Below are 16,346 nucleotides of genomic sequence, written 5' to 3'. Positions count from 1 at the left end.
AACATACTTGATCAAAAACTTTAGAAGACTTCTGTGACCACTATGCTAAATATTAAAAACAGTAAGAGTAATAATATCAATTAAAATAAATACACAATTGTGCTATTATTTTATAAAAGATAATGTTCATGGTAAAATGTAAGAGTAGCTTGAATGAACTAATCATCCCAAACAAAACCATTATAAATTTTGGACAAAATATATAAAAGCCACTCTCTGAAGACACTGGAGAGTGACCAAAAGGCAAAAGTAGAGAAGAATCTAAGCTTGGAAAACTTACTACAACCTGTGAGATTTGTGAACTTTGGCTCTTTCCTGAGAGCATCTCCCAATTCACAGGTAGCAGAAGCCTGCAGCCTTACTGGCTGACCTGTTCAGAGGACAGAGTTTGAGGCTTGTGGAGCAGGTAGAAAGCTAGGGATAAAATCCTAAAAGGAAGAAACCCACGGAGAACCAAGAACCAAAATCAATGCATAAAATCAACCCAAATCCTTAGCTCACTACATGGCCTGGGGAAAGCCCTGGAAGGCAGAGAAAAAGAAGCAGCTGGAAGCTGAGAGAACGAAGCAGAGACTGTAACTGCTATTCACACAGGGGAGAACAGAATTTAGGGCTTGCATTAACTGCCTATTCGAAGAAAATTGCCTATCAGGCCAAATTAATTGTCTATTAGAACAAAAATACCTATTTGGAGGAACATAAAATCAAAAGCTCTACATCATTTATAACATCCAATTTCCAACAGAAAGTCACTAGGATGGAATAAAAGGAAAATGTAACTCATATAAAAGAAAACAAGCAATCAAAAGAAACTGAACCTGAGATGATTGAAAAGTTGCAAATAAAATGTTGACTAAATAAGATAATATAGAAACCTTTATAATAATCTTAAATCCAATGGGAATACCCAGCAGATGACATAAATCATTATAATATCTGCCAGGACAGTGAGCTATACTAGGACAGAGGTCACCTCTTCTTTAAATCCTCCAGCACATAACATCATGTGCCTAGCACTTTTTAAACATTATATTAATTTATAAAGCCCTTACTGTGCTGGCCTTTTATCTTAGACATGCCAGCACAGGTTTGTTTAAAAATCTGTTAATATGGTAAGTCTAGCACATGTTAAATCCAAAAATAATTAGCAGGATATTTGATAAATGGCATAATAGCTAGTGTTCTAAATTAGACTTCATGTACACATCTAAAAAAATGTTAAGCTATGTTATACACTTCTTCATTTGTTCAGAAAAACTTTCAAATTCTGCTTAATGTTTGCTTGAAACAAAACCTACTTCCACTGGTAACTGGAGCTGGGAGGTTTTGATCACCCAGATCTGTTAACATCCACGCTGGAAGGATTCTCTTCCTCTGGGCAGGGTTGGACTGCTGCTTACTGATGTCTGAACATTCACCTGCGAAAGACTAAAAAGTCACCTATTTTATTAATTACCAAACATAAGCATGCTCCCTTAATAAAGTTGTAAATTTTTTTTTATTTTGCAGAAAGCTACCATAAAAAAATCCATCTGCAATTATGGACTGAATTAGTCAAATTTCTCAAAGACATTCATGATCTCTATTAGTTGAAGTGTTGTGCCTAATTTCAGTTGTCTTTTCTCTCCTCAAAAAAATTTAAGGGACAGGTTATAAATGGATGAGATCTTAAATTTCTCACCACACTATTGGTGGTAGAAGTCTGGGTTGTCGCTATTTCTGTGCTTCCTTCCAGCTGTGGGGCACCAGTTGTCTCATCAGGCAAATTAACCAAGGATGATTCTCGTGTTTCATTCAATATATCATCTTCATCAAGCATTTGACTATTTCTAGAAAATAAAATCAAAATCATTTATTCATCATTTAAATTTAAAACTGCTGTTATTTGTTATTATAAATGTAAGTCTCCCAAGTACATCTAAATAATGAGTTATGCTACTTTTCTCAGACTTAGAAGAACAAAAAAGGAGACTGTAGTATAATAGAATAAAATATTTAAACTAGAGCATGTTCTTTGTCTTCTGACCACAGGATCACCATAAAACACATTGATCTCTCCAAATCCTGGGCCTAAAAACCACAGCTATTTATCAGATGGGGGTCAGTCATCTCTCTCAAGGCTTAAGAGCTACTTACTTATTTAATATTTGTCCAGATAGTCCATAAAAGTTAAGATCACCACCCAGAATCCAAAGAGAAAATGCAAACTGCAAATATATTAGCTAAGTTAGTTAGGCCCTTGGAGAAAAAATAAAGTCCTATAACTGTTACTGGGGTTCTGGCCAGTAAAGCCACTTGTGAAATCTCCCCAAACATGCAGCCTGACTGAAGCTAAATGTTCTGACATATGATCCCATGTGGAACATACTAGCAGAACCAATTACTTCCTACTTGCTGCAAATGTGATAAGATCATCCAAAGTGTTGCATCATTATTACTTAGGTATGCATAGAGATGATCCAACAAATTTATCTTTTTGAAAATTTGAAAATGGAAATAGAAATGCTACTCAGAAATAAAAAGGAATGAAGTGCTGGTATGTACAAAACATGCATGCATCTCAAAGACATTTTGCTAAGGCAAATGAGCTACTTATATGACATTCTGAAGAGGTAAAGCTACAGGGACAGAAATCAGGTCAGTGGCTGCTAGGGGCTAGGGGTGGAAGAGTGGGACTACACAGACAATTGAATGTTATCCCAAAGAGGCATGCTAAAATGGATTTCTAACATAAGACTAGAGTATCCACCAGATGGCTATGTTCCCTGGAAGGACCCAGAACACTAAGCAGTAAGGTACACACTAATGAGACAGTGTTGAGTAATTCGATGGTGGCTGCCTCTACAGGTCAGTTTTAGTGGTAGAAGAGGCTGCCAAAAAACAGGGCTCCTCAGTATCAATGAAGATGACAGGATTCTAGAATTGTGCAGGTCAGGTGGTTATCATTAAACATCAGAGGCTAAGTGGATGTTACTGGCATAACAGACAGCAAAGTTGGAATGGCACTGGTCAGTAAGCATCTGTAACAATGTCTGTCCGCCTAGCTGGAGACCACATTTTTCAGCTTTCCTTGCAACTCTGTATGTGCCTAATTTGGGGAAATTGGGGTGTAAGTGAAAATGATATGTGCAAGGCACTGTCCTGGATTCTCTTCCTCATTTCCTTCTTACCTTACCAAATGGCAACACCAACAATGAAACTAAAAGATAGATATTGAGGATGACAGAGTTTCTCCATTAACAGGAGAAGATGAATTACATTATGAAGGAGAGCCAGCCTATAACTCTGGAAAATTGTGTGACAGAAAAATGTCCTCTCTTGTTTAAGCACTGCATTTGGAGGTCATTTTTTAAGCAACTTAGCTTTTACTCTAATACAGGAATCAGCAAACTGCAACACTTAGTCCAAATCCAACCTGCTGTTTTTGTAAAGAAAGTGCTACTGAAACATAGCCATGGATGTCTGTTTACATACTGTCTAGGGTTGCTTTTGGACATAGCCCCTTTTGAGAAAGTATTCAGTATTTTAGGTTCATCTTTATTCTGCCTGTTCAAATATTAAATGTTTAACCCAGTGGTCAGCAAACCATGGCTCGCAAGCCACATGCGGCTCTTTGGCCCCTTGAGTGTGGCTCTTCCACAAAATACCACATGCAGGCATGCACATACAGTGTGACTGAAACTTTGTGGCCCATGCGCAGAAGTCGGTTTTCGGCCTGGGTGAGTCTATTTTGAAGAAGTGGCGTTAGAAGAAGTGGGGGTGTCGGTCGCATGTGGCTCGCGAGCCGCGGTTTGCCGACCACTGGTTTAACCAATGAAATCAAAAACATTCTGAAATGAGTCAAATATTGCCAAAATGCTCAAAAGGGAGGGCTATATCCTTTGAATCATATATTGAATGATGTATATGTGATAAATGTTTTTAATTAAAAATAGAAATTATAGTTAAATTATCTTTAAGCAAATGGTCTTTCAACTATTGTTACTACATAAGTCATAAGGATCAAAGTGAAAAAAATGAAAATCATTACTGCACATCAGAAATCATTATATCATCAATAGAGGCCCAGCGCATGAAATTCGTGCACAGGTAGGGTCCCTAAGTCTGGCTGGCGATCAGGGCCAATTGGGTCCTCTGGCCGCCCACCCAGGCCTTCTTTCCCCAGCTGCCGACCAGGGCCTTCCTTCATTTTGTGCTGCCCCCTGGTGGTCAGCACACATCATAACGAGCAATTGAACTCGTGGTCTTCTGGTCGAACTCCCAAGGGGACACTTTGCATAATACCCTTTTATATATATAGATGGGAATATCTGAAAACTCCAAATCACAAATGGAAAAAAAGCTAAGAGTGAAATCAACACCCTAAAGGAAATTTTACAAGAGCAGACTAATACCAGAACATTTAATTTTTAATATAAAAACACAATTAGCCGAAACTGGTTTGGCTCAGTGGATAGAGCGTCAGCCTGTGGACTCAAGGGTCCCAGGTTCGATTCTGGTCAAGGGCATGTACCTTGGTTGCGGGCACATCCCCTAGTAGGGGGTGTGCAGGAGGCAGCTGGTTGATGTTTCTCTCTCATCGATGTTTCTAACTCTCTATCCCTCTCTCTTCCTCTCTGTAAAAAATCAATAAAATATATTTAAATAAATAAATAAAAACACAATTAATTTGGTTACCCTAAATTAAGCACATAATTACCAAAACATATAAAAATATTTACTACCTTTCAACCATTTGGCTTGATAGCAATAACACACAAGATAATACTCCTCATAATAGCCTGAAAAAAATAGCGTGCTCTTAAAGTAGGTTCTATTTTCAGTTTTATCAATACCAAAAAATTTAGAAATTCACAATCTGACTGAAGGCACAACACTGATCTTTCACACCAAGGGGACAAGCTAATTTGAATAGACATAAAAATTAAAAGTGACATATAATAATGTAAATGAGTTATCAGGCAATGGACATAGTTTGCTTAAAATAGAAATGTACAGCATTTTCCTGATTTTTGAAATAAGTAAATAATTCTACTTTTATAGGTCCAGTTTATGTATTCTATAATTTAATTTTACACCAGATGTTTATTATAATACCTCATTTCCTCAGTTTCCCTATTCTATATTTTCTGTTATTTTTATAAGAAAGAAAAGTTATGCAACTTTAGTCTAAGTCAAAGATTAATATCTTAATAAAGAAAAATGGGGGATATCTGTAATACTTTCCAAAACAAACATAATAAAATAAAAACTTTAAAGTGAACAAAAAGATTAAGAAAATATAGTGAGTTTCAAATTAACTATCCTGGTTACTGTTAGATGGAGAATACATTCTGAACACAATGGTAAAAGACACCACATATGAGAACAATCACTACTGAGGCATGAATTTCCAAAGTCAAATGTTTTCTAGAAACACACACACACACACACACACACACACACACACACACACCATGTAACTCCTATATCGCCAATACAGTTTAATACTAGAATAGTTTCTACTGAGGCATTTGCAGATGGCTGAGGAATTAGATTACAAATACCATTACATAATGTCATTTCATCAGGTAATCAGGCAATCTTACCTTAAAGTACATTCCAATTCTGTTTCAGAATACGTAGAGAAAACACGGAAAATGTATTTGTCAACAAACAAAGAAAAACTATCTCCAGGGTTCAACCAGTGCCATAGATTTGTCTTCAATGGTAAGAGCTGGCTTTTCTCAGAAGACTGATAAAAACATGGACTTGTGTGTATCTAACAAAGAAAGAATACAGTGATGTTGTAACTCAAAATTATGAAAAAATACAACTGAATATGAACTAATGCAAAATTTTAATATCATAATAATTTAGGTGTATAAGAAACTTAAAATTCTAATAAATCTGAAACTTATAAGTACCATAATTCTTATCCAATCATACAAAAAGAGCTGTAATATACCTCCCATTTCTCTAAGAATAAAAAAAAAAAAGTTATCATTAACTTGTTAAAAGATACTCTGATTTGCTTGAGGTAATTTGAAATTGAAAAGAGAAACTTGAAAAAAATTTCTCCAGTATGGAAACTTACTCCTTTTACTTTGAGATCCAAAATTCACCTATCCCCTGGAAATGGCTAGCCTCTTTTCCACTTATTTTCCCTTAATAATTTCTTACTATGATTAAAAAATTAGAAACTATGAGAAGGGAAATTTTGATTCTATCTCTCAAGCAAACAGCATAATTTTTTTTGTGTGGGAGTTTTTAAGCCTCTCATGGAGGAATCTCATTTTGTTTGAATAAAATCCCACTATGAGATTATCATCCATATTCAAATTGCTAGAAGTAAATATATCTTAATGTCAAAACTATGATAATATCCATTATTTTGAATTATGTTTGCCACCAAAAGCTTCCATGTTAAAGATAATGAAGTTCCCTTCATAACTAAGACCTATTGAAAGACACCTTAAAAATTCCAACTAGAATCAAGCTGAAAGTGGCTATTTCCAAAGGTCAAATAGCCTTTTTGTCATCAACATGATGAAGCTTTTAAAATAAATAAGCTTTACTGTGTAACAAAGCAATCTCCATTAATGCAGATCTTTGTTGTTGTTTTTTAATAGAATCTTAGATAAAGCAACTCCCCTTACCATCCATCCATCCATCCATCCATCTGCTTCATCAATTTAAGTGAGACTTTCTAGAGACATCAACAGCCTCTCCAGTAGAACAGGTAATTACCACCCCAGGATTGGGCTGAACATTTCCAGTTTTTCTATTTATATTTCATTAAAGTATCTTGAGATACAATTATATTTTCATACATTAAAACCTTTTCTGATCCCAACCATTTAAAACATCTGAAGGTGTTAAGGTATGTTTTATTCATCCTGAATTTGAATAGATTAGAATTCAGTATAAATACAGTAGGTAAAAACTTCTGTTCCTATTTTAAAATATATTCACTATGGGAAAATTAAGGAAGTTTATAATAGGCCTATTGTTAATGTATTTTGAAATTCTGGAAATGTATCTTTTTCTTTTCTTTTTACTCCACAACAATTTTTTTTTCCATTGGTAAACTTGGTTAAAATTTTTATTAAATATACTCACTTTAATTTTTTAAAAATGTTAAGCCTGTATAAACTAAGTAAAATATAAACAAGTCTAGAATGTTGTGATAAAACATGAAGCAAATAATATCATTAACTTTGGTAAGCCACTTGCATTATAACTTATTTTTCAGTTGCTTTTATTTTTTAAAAAGCCTATTTCTCCAGAATATAAATAGGGTCTTTCAGGGGTAAATGTGATATATTCTGATTTTAATTTCTGTTATATATTAAAACACACCAAAATATCCACACTTACATATTACAATGTTCTCCCACTCCATCCAAATGTCAAATCCTAGATCATTTACCTCTGAACTATCTCTTGAATCTATTTCTCGTTGCCATTTGCACAGTCACTCCCTAGTGCAAGTTCACACCCACTGCTCGCATTTCTAGCTTGAGCTAACATCACATCGTCTCCTGTCTTCATTCACCTCACTACATTCCAAGTTATTCTTTTACATTTCTCTGTGAAAGCCTCTGATGATTCCCCAATACAAACACAGCACAGCAGTGAAGGCTCTTCATAAACCTCAGTGGTTTTCAAACTCATCTCCCACCTTCATACACCCAAATATTCACACACAGAATCTTTGATCCAATCATGGATATCTACTCAAAATGCTCTTTGATTTACTACAGCCTGAAATGTCTTATCCCATCATACCTCTCTGCATGAATTGTTTGATCAGTCCCTATAAGTTCAAAGATTACCTATAATCATCTGATAAATCACCACTAGACTGTCAGGTCCATGGCTGCATATAACTGTACCTACCACAGAAGTCTCTAATAGCAGGAAGAATCAATATTTCAACTACCAGTCATTAGAGAATAATATCAGGAATGGTTCCAAAGAGTTTACTATAAGAAATGAGGCTTAAAATCTAATGTGTTTACTAAAAACGCTACCTGTTGAGTCACTTAAATAGATTCACCACTAAAATCATTTCAATTCCATTCTCTATAAGATAAATTTTTAAACAATAATCACTTTCATCTTCTAAAAAGCCCCCAATAGCAAGCAGTTAGGCATATAAGCTTACTGGCTTTCAAAACCCCCCCAAGTAACTTTCTCACTTTACGTAACTTCATCAATTATCATAACATTATACTTTTAAACTAACAACAGAACCATGGAATTTGGGGAAAGAAACCTAGAAATTATTTAGCTCAACTTGTAAAGAAAAAGAGCTGAACTGTCCAAACAGTATGTTTAACCAAGCTTGGGGTTGGGGGAGATACTAATATAGAACAGGAAGCAATGCAACAAAAACTGTGTTATTGGAAAATACTAAGCGTTGTTACCTATATGCCCAAATTTTATTTAAGGAAAAAAAAAGATAATGTTGAAATTTAGAATGAATATAATCTACCTAGTCCTGGCAATTTAATTTCATGAGGATTTGGCCATCAGACCTCCAGGTGAACCTGCAATTGAAAACATTTGTATTTTCTTTAAATGTGTGTTAAAAGCAAGCAGTAAAATAAAATTTGGAGATTAGGAATAGAGGTAACAATTTAAAACAGAGGCTATACAAATTAGGTAGGCAATTATTTTATTGGTCAGGGTCATTTTGAAAAACATGCACAAGACTATATAAGAATGAAAATGCAGTGATGCGCCATATTCCTAAAAAGAGTTGTGAATGTTTCATTTTGTAAATCAAGTTCTAATTTAAACTTAATGTTTAGAAACCTTTCATTATGCTAGCAGTCACCCCTAATTTACGTCCCAAAGTGGCTCTCTGGCCAGAGATTTTGAGTGCAACAAGGCATGACAAGCCACCAGGTTCTGAGCTTGTGCACACTGCTGGGCTTGGAATCACTCCCTATTACTCCTTGAAAATCACTCCTTTTAAGGGAAGCCTCCCCTTCCTTGAGTATGCCATGGTCATCAGAGTCAGGAATGTTGGGTAGCAGAAGGGACAAGAGTCAAAGCAGGAATGTACATTAGCTTCTTCTAGAACACTGAACATTCATTCAGTGAGGTTTGCCTCTTATAAGATACGATTATGTTCTTATTCATGAATATTTTAGAAATTCAGTTGAATCTCTAAACATTAGATAATGGTATAGTCTTAAGTTTACAAAGGCTAAGATGTTAAATACAAGGCGTAAAATTCTAAGAGTAGAAAACGTAAAATACTTTTAAAAGGAAATTAATTACATTTGGCTCGGGGCTGAGTGAGGGATATAAGGATCAAAGGGGGGAAATGGGGAGACATCTGTAATACTTTCAACAATAAAGATAAATTTTTTTAAAAATACATCACAGGAAATGATGAACAACATAGACTGATGAACAAGAACAGAACCAGAAACAAGGAGACATCGATCGGACTATCGGGCCTCAGAGGGAGGATAGGGGAGGGTGGGGGGAGGGGGGAGAGATCAACCAAAGGACTTGTGTGCATGCATATGAGTCTATCAAATGGTTAAGTTCAACAGGGGGTTGGGGCATCTGTGGGGAGGGGTGTGGGATGGGAATGGGGGGATGAGGACAAATATGTGACACCTTAATCAATAAAGAAATTAAAAAAAAATAAAAATAAAAAAAAATACATCACAAACCCAAAGTCAAGAAAACATTCAGTTTGAGTATTTTTTTCCTTACGTGAAAGCACTTATTTAAATTTTAGGAGGTTAAATATCAAGCACTTAGCAAATTCAGCCATAAGAAAGCAGACCAACGTGTGTGGTCCTTTTTCTCTTCCTAAAACTATTCATACAGGGAATCCCAGAACTAAGAGCAAAAAATGATATTCCAAGAACTCTAATGTTTGATCCTATAACTTATACCTAAATCAATACAATTCATTGAATACGTTTTTAAAATCAATGTCAAACTAAATACACTCCAACTAAAAAGCCACACATGAAGTTCAAAAGATAGTTTTTTAAAAATCTAACAGTATTAATAAACACAAAGAGAGAAGACATACACATGTACATACAAAAAAATTTGGAGAAAAGCAATGACATAACTACATATAAAGGAAAACTTGAGAGCAATAATACAGTAAAATACTATAAATATTTTATGCCAATAGATTTACGCCAAAATTGACAATTATCTTTAAGAATATAAACCATATTTTTAAAAAATGTATGTTTATGCCTGTATGGGGGTGGCTTGTTTAAAAAGTTACTATAAAAATAAAAGATGGCCCTAACCGGTTTGGCTCAGTGGATAGAGTGTCGGCCTGCAGACTCAAGGGTCCCAGGTTCGATTTCTGGTCAAGGGCATGTACCTTGGTTGCGGGAATATGCCCAGTGGGGAGTGTGCAGGAGGCAGCTGATCAATGTTTCTTTCCTGTCAATGTTTCTAACTCTCTATCCCTCTCCCTTCCTCTCTGTAAAAAAATCAATAAAATATATATTTTTCAAAAGAAAAGATGATTGAATTTGACCTATATTTTTAAAATACAATTAATAATTAAAAACCTTTCAAATCCCTCCGAAAACCAGACCCAAGTTTTAAAGAATTTTTTGAATATTCAAACTCTTCCAAGACTAAAAAAGATGGAAGTCTCTCAAATTCCTTCAGGTAGGTTAGTTTAATTTTGATTCCTCAAGCAGACAAGGGCAGGCAAACCCAAGCCCACAGTGAATGAAAGATATGAACTGCCCATATCACAATCATATCATTGTTGTGTGCCTTTTAACATATCCCTGGGATTATAAAGGTGAACCTAAATAGATGCTATTATTGTAGAAGTGGTGCAAAGGATACATTATCCCTGAATAAATGGAACTAAAATGTAGTCAATTTTCTATAGCTTACTCTTGGAGTTATCATCAAATATTAAAGAAAGATTGATTTGTACCCAAAAAAAGAGGTTCCTCTCATTTTCAATGTTGTTATTTTTTTTTATTTAGAAAGCATTCTCTCTCTTTTTCAAAAGTTGTGGAAAAGCTATTGCAGTATTGTATAGCTATTTTACAAGTACACTCATAATTTTATGGGAAGAAAAACCATCACAATTCAAGAATTTTATTGTGCAATAGAAAAAACACAATCACCCAAAGATGTATATTTTGAGGATCAATAACCAAATGAAGACAAAAATACATCTTACAATTTTTACATAGCTATGTAACCTCTCTCAATCACCAAGAACCAAAAAAAGTAAGATTCTATTAAAATGAAATAAAAGCATTGACAGCCATGAGTTCACCCTGAGGATATAACAAACCATTGGTGATAAAGTCATTTATAGAGAATATTATCATTTGGCCTTTATAATGTATTTACTCCCTGCTGATATCAGACTAGCTTAAATTTGGAAAAAAAATCACTATTCTCTCATGAGCTAACATTATCTCCTCATGCACTACTTCCAAGAACTACTAACAGTAGAGACTTTTAAAGGAAAATATTAGAGAGAAAAAAGACAAATTTAAAAGTACAAATTAGTAATTGCTTAATTGTATTTATCTATCATAGTCAAAGCTACTTTTTATTAGGTTAGCTTTCTAAATTGAAGGAGAGCAGAAAATATATTTAATCACTTAAACATAATTTGAAGCATACAGTATTCAGAAGGGATCTTCATAATAAAGCATTTGTTATATTCATTTACATAATTTTATAATGTTTTAAGCTAAAATTTATCTCTTAACTCTTTATTACACTTGTATATTTAAATTGCTTTAGCATATCAAATAAAAAATATGTAGTGCACATTAAAATGAATGAACTAGAAATCACTTGTTCACCTCATTCTCATTACTTTCAAAATCTTTAAAACTTCTATTAACCAAGTCAGTTTTTAAAAAGAACAAAAAACGGTCAGTTTTAGAATTTCTGTATATTTCTCTAAATTGCACCTTGTAGGTGCAGCTACAATAAGTAGATGAATAAATAAATAAATCTATTTCAAGGGAATAGGTATTTTATTGAAACTATCGTATATAAGAAAAGGCTAATATGCAAATTGACTGAACGGCAGAATGACCATTCACTATAACGCACAGTGACCACCAATGCAGGAGCTGCCAGCCAACCTCTCGGTCCCTTCCCCCAGCCAGCAGGCTCCGATCGCCTGGTGGGGAACGGGGAACCGGGGATGGGTGGCAGCGGATGCAGGCAGCACCGGGGCCCTGATCACCCCACCGGTCACCCCACACACAGAGGGCGACCAGTGGCAGCGGGGGGCAGGGCTGGCTGCCAGCAGCCAGGGAAGATCAGCCCTGATCGCAGGCCAGGCCTAGGGACCCTACCTGGGCACGAATTTTGTGTGCCGGGCCTCTAGTCCTATATAATAAAAGGCTAATATGCAAATCAACCGAATGGCGGAACGACCGGTCGATATGATGCGCACTGACCATGAAAGGGCAGATGCTCAATGCAGGAGCTGCCCCCTAGTGGTCAGTATGCTCCCACAGGGGAGCACCGCTCAGCCAGAAGCCAGGGTCACGGCTGGCAAGTGAGGCGGTGGTGGCAGCTTCTTCTGCCTCTGCAGCAGCACTAAGGACCCTTCTGGGGATGTCCCCCCAGGGGTCCTGGACTGCGAGAGGGCGCAGGCTGGGCTGAGGAACCCTCCCCCCCCCACACCCCCGAGTGCATGAATCTCATACACTGGGCCTCTAGTACTTTTATAAAAATCCATGATATCCCCACTCCTAGATATGCCACATATAGTTCTCACTGCAGCATTTACTCATGAACTGAATAAATATTAATTACGTATTATGCATTAGGCATTATGCGAGATACTAGAGATAGGAAGATTAGTCAGTGTTCCTATATTCAACAAGCTTATGGTCTAGTAAGTCTCACTATGAAGAAAAAGATCGTTGGGCTCAAAGACAAATAACTGATGGTAAATAAAGGCCCCAACCCCCCCAAGAATGCTGACTACAGATATTAGCACTTTTCAAGACACTAAGACAATGTAGAATGAGATACAAACTTTCTTTAAAAGTATTTATTTAAGAGAAACCAAGATGGCGGCATAGGTGAAACACCTAACCTGCAGCCGGGCACAACAATTTCAAAGGCACAACTAGAGGTCAGAACGGACATCGTCCAGAACCACAGGAGAGCTGGCGGACTGAAATGCCCACAGCTGGGGGGAAGGAGAAGGCCACGGGGACAATCGGGGGAGCCGTAAAAGCCTGAGGTATGGAGAAACTGGCGGAGACACGAGCACGCGCGCCTGCGGGGAGGATGGAGCCGGAGAGGAAGGGGCGGCTGACGGCCTGGCCGGCGTTCACTGGCAGGAAGGAGATAAAGGCTCCGGAGTGTGCTAAGCGCCGGCTCCGACTGCACTGAGCGCCAGTTCCGGGCGAAACCCTGGGAAGCCAGGCGCAGGCTGGGGGAATGAATCTGGGCTGTGGGGCGCAGGCACAGAGGAGCGGGGGAAGGCAGAGCTCCAGAGGCGCGCACGGGAAGGGGCGCAAAGGACGGACTGTTGCCTGCGCCACTGAACTGCCCTAGCGGGAAGGAGACATAAGCTCAGGACCGTGCTGAACCCCAGTTCCGACTGCACTGAACCCCAGTTCCGGGCGAAACCCTGGGAAGCCAGGCGCACGCTGGGGGAATGAATTTGGGCTGTGGTGGCGGAGGCACAGAGAAGCGGCGGCTCCAGACGCGCGCACTGGAAGGTGCGCAGAGGACGGACTTTTGCCTGCGCCACTGGGTGGCCCTGCTGGGAAGGAGACAGGGACGCCAGACTGCGCTGAGACCCAGTTCCAACTACACTGAAACCCAGTTCCAGGCGAGAATCTGGGAGTCCAGATTCATTAGGGGAGGGACTGGACTGTTTGGCAGTGGGCGAAACTCCAGGGCGCGTTTCTCTCAGAGGTGTTTGCAAGGAATACAGAGGGACACAGACACAGGAGCCTCATAGGGCGGGGCTGACAGGAAGCCAAGGTTGTAGGCTCCACCCTGTAGCTCCGCCCCAGCCAAGCTGAGCAGAAGCTTTTTCCTGCTGAGTGCCTCAGGTAGTGGCTGACCCACACTACATTGGAGACCCAGAAACGAGGGCATCTAGTGGTTGGTGGGAGATGACACCAGATTTCAATCACTTGCATAAGGGAGGCATTCTAGAGGCAGACTCAGTGAGCGCCAAGGCATTGCTGCATCAAGACCCGGCCCACAAACATGTCTCCTGCACAGCAACTCTTCCTATATAGACAAAGAGGGTCCTCACGGCCAATTGGCCTGGAGGACAATCCCTCCCAGTGACACCAACAACAATCAAGACTTAACTGTACAAAGGAGGACCAAGATGGAGACATAGGGCGGCAGCCTGATCGATGCCTACCACAACAATATTGAGACTACGACGGGAGAGCAGAGCAGACACCAGCCAGAAAGACCGGGGGGCTGGCTGAGCAGATGCTCTACAACTAGAATAAAAGAGAGGGGTACGCAGGATGATGCTGATGCCGGTGACCCAAAGTCCACACTTTAAGAACTATGGCTCAGGCGACACAATGGTGGCCTGGAAAGTGCTCGGCGCAGTTCCCCCGGCGGTCTCCGGCTGAGGGGACGGCTCCACTCGCTGCCGAGCACGGACAGACGAGCCCCTGGGAGACATGGGGAGGGAGACTCCGTGCTTGCTGACCTCCGAGTCCTTCAAGAATCTCAATGCCCCGAAGTGGCCAGGTGCGCACGCTCAGCGACTGGCCACCGTTGCAGACCCAAGGGCTGACGCAGCGACACCGGACCAGCCCACCGCCGGGCACCGGGCACACCAGAGCCTTGCCGAGCCCGCCGCCCAACGAGTTCTGCGGCAGCCGCCCTGGAGCTCTGAGAAAATGACCGAAGGAATTGCTGAGAGGGAATTGACCAACAGGAATTGGGATCAAGAAGACGAAACCCCGCTGAGACCCGAGTCCAGGCGAGCCTGCGAGCCTCTGGGCTCAGATGTGGTCACACGCCTCTGGGTCTAGGTGAGGCCTCACGCCCCTGGGTTTGGGTGAGGCCACGCGCCCCTGGGTCCAGGTGAAGCTGGATTCCGGGTTCGGGTGAGGCCATGTGCCCCTGGGTCCGGGCGAATCTGAACCCTGGGTCCGGGTGAGGCCGTGGGCCCCTGGATCCGGGTAAGGCTGGGTCCCGAGTACGGGTGAGGCCGTGAGCCCCTGGATCCGGGTGAGACCACGCGACCAGGGGTCTGAGAGAGGTAACGCGCCCCTGGGTCCGGGTGGCTTCGTGCACCTAGGTCCAGGTGAGGCCACGTGCCCCTGGGTCTGAGAGAGGCCACGCACCCCTAGGTCCGGGCGAGACCATGTGTCCCTGGATCCGGGTGGGGCCTCGTGCACCTAGGCCCGGGTGGGGCCGCGTGCCCCTGGGTCTGGGGGAGGCCAGGCGTCCCTGGGTCCGGGTGAGACCGTGTGTCCCTGGATCCGGGTGAGGCCTCGTGCGCCTAGGCCCGGGTGAGGCCACGTGCCCCTGGGTCTGGGGGAGGCCAGGCGTCACTGGGTCCGGGTGAGACCATGTGTCCCTGGATCCGGGTGAGGCCTCGTGCGCCTAGGCCCGGGTGAGGCCACGTGCCCCTGGGTCTGGGGGAGGCCAGGCGTCCCTGGGTCCGGGTGAGACCGTGTGTCCCTGGATCCGGGTGAGACCTCGTGCACCTAGGCATGGGTGAGGTCACGTGCCCCGGGGTCTGAGAGGCCAAGCGTCCCTGGGTCCGGGTGAGACCATGTGTCCCTGGATCCGGGTGAGGACGCGTGCACCTAGACCCGGGTGAGCCCAAGTGGCCCTGGGTCTGGGAGAGGCCAAGCGTCCCTGGGTCCGGGTGCGACCATGTGTCCCTGGAGCCGGATGAGGCCTCGTGCACCTAGGCCCGGGTGAGGCCACGTGCCCCTGGGTCTGGGAGAGGCCAAGCGTCCCTGGGTCCGGGTGAGACCATGTGTCCCCGGATCCGGGTGAGGCCTCGTGCACCTAGGCCCCAAGTGGCCCTGGGTCTGGGAGAGGCCAAGCGTCCCTGGGTCCGGGTGAGACCATGTGTCCCTGGATCCGGGTGAGGCCTCGTGCACCTAGGCCCGGGTGAGGCCACGTGCCCCTGGGTCTGGGAGAGGCCAAGCGTCCCTGGGTCCGGGCGAGACCATGTGTCCCTGGATCCGGGTGAGGCCTCGTGCACCTAGGCCCGGGTGAGCCCAAGTGGCCCTGGGTCTGGGAGAGGCCAAGCGTCCCTGGATCCGGGTGAGACCATGTGTCCCTGGATCCGGGTGAGGCCTCGTGCACCTAGGCCCGGGTGAGCCCAAGTGGCCCTGGGTCTGGGAGAGGCC

At 41.5% G+C, this 16,346-nt stretch overlaps 1 protein-coding gene across 1 annotated transcript in view; it reads right to left on the bottom strand.

Annotated features, from left to right (window-relative positions):
• Window positions 1-16,346, bottom strand: part of APLF (aprataxin and PNKP like factor) — a 67,232-nt gene that overhangs the window by 33,268 nt on the left and 17,618 nt on the right. The window contains exons 3-5 of the mRNA XM_054728000.1: window positions 5,589-5,761; window positions 1,682-1,829; window positions 1,299-1,428 (exon numbers count right to left, since the gene is read on the bottom strand). Coding sequence (XP_054583975.1) covers window positions 1,299-1,428; window positions 1,682-1,829; window positions 5,589-5,761 — 451 coding nt within the window. The remainder of the gene's footprint in view (window positions 1-1,298; window positions 1,429-1,681; window positions 1,830-5,588; window positions 5,762-16,346) is intronic.

This window comes from Eptesicus fuscus, chromosome 16 (assembly GCF_027574615.1).
Source record: "Eptesicus fuscus isolate TK198812 chromosome 16, DD_ASM_mEF_20220401, whole genome shotgun sequence".
NCBI lineage: Eukaryota > Metazoa > Chordata > Mammalia > Chiroptera > Vespertilionidae > Eptesicus > Eptesicus fuscus.
The sequence above is the reverse complement of the archived record's forward strand: the minus strand, read 5'-3'. Positions and strand labels throughout refer to the sequence as shown.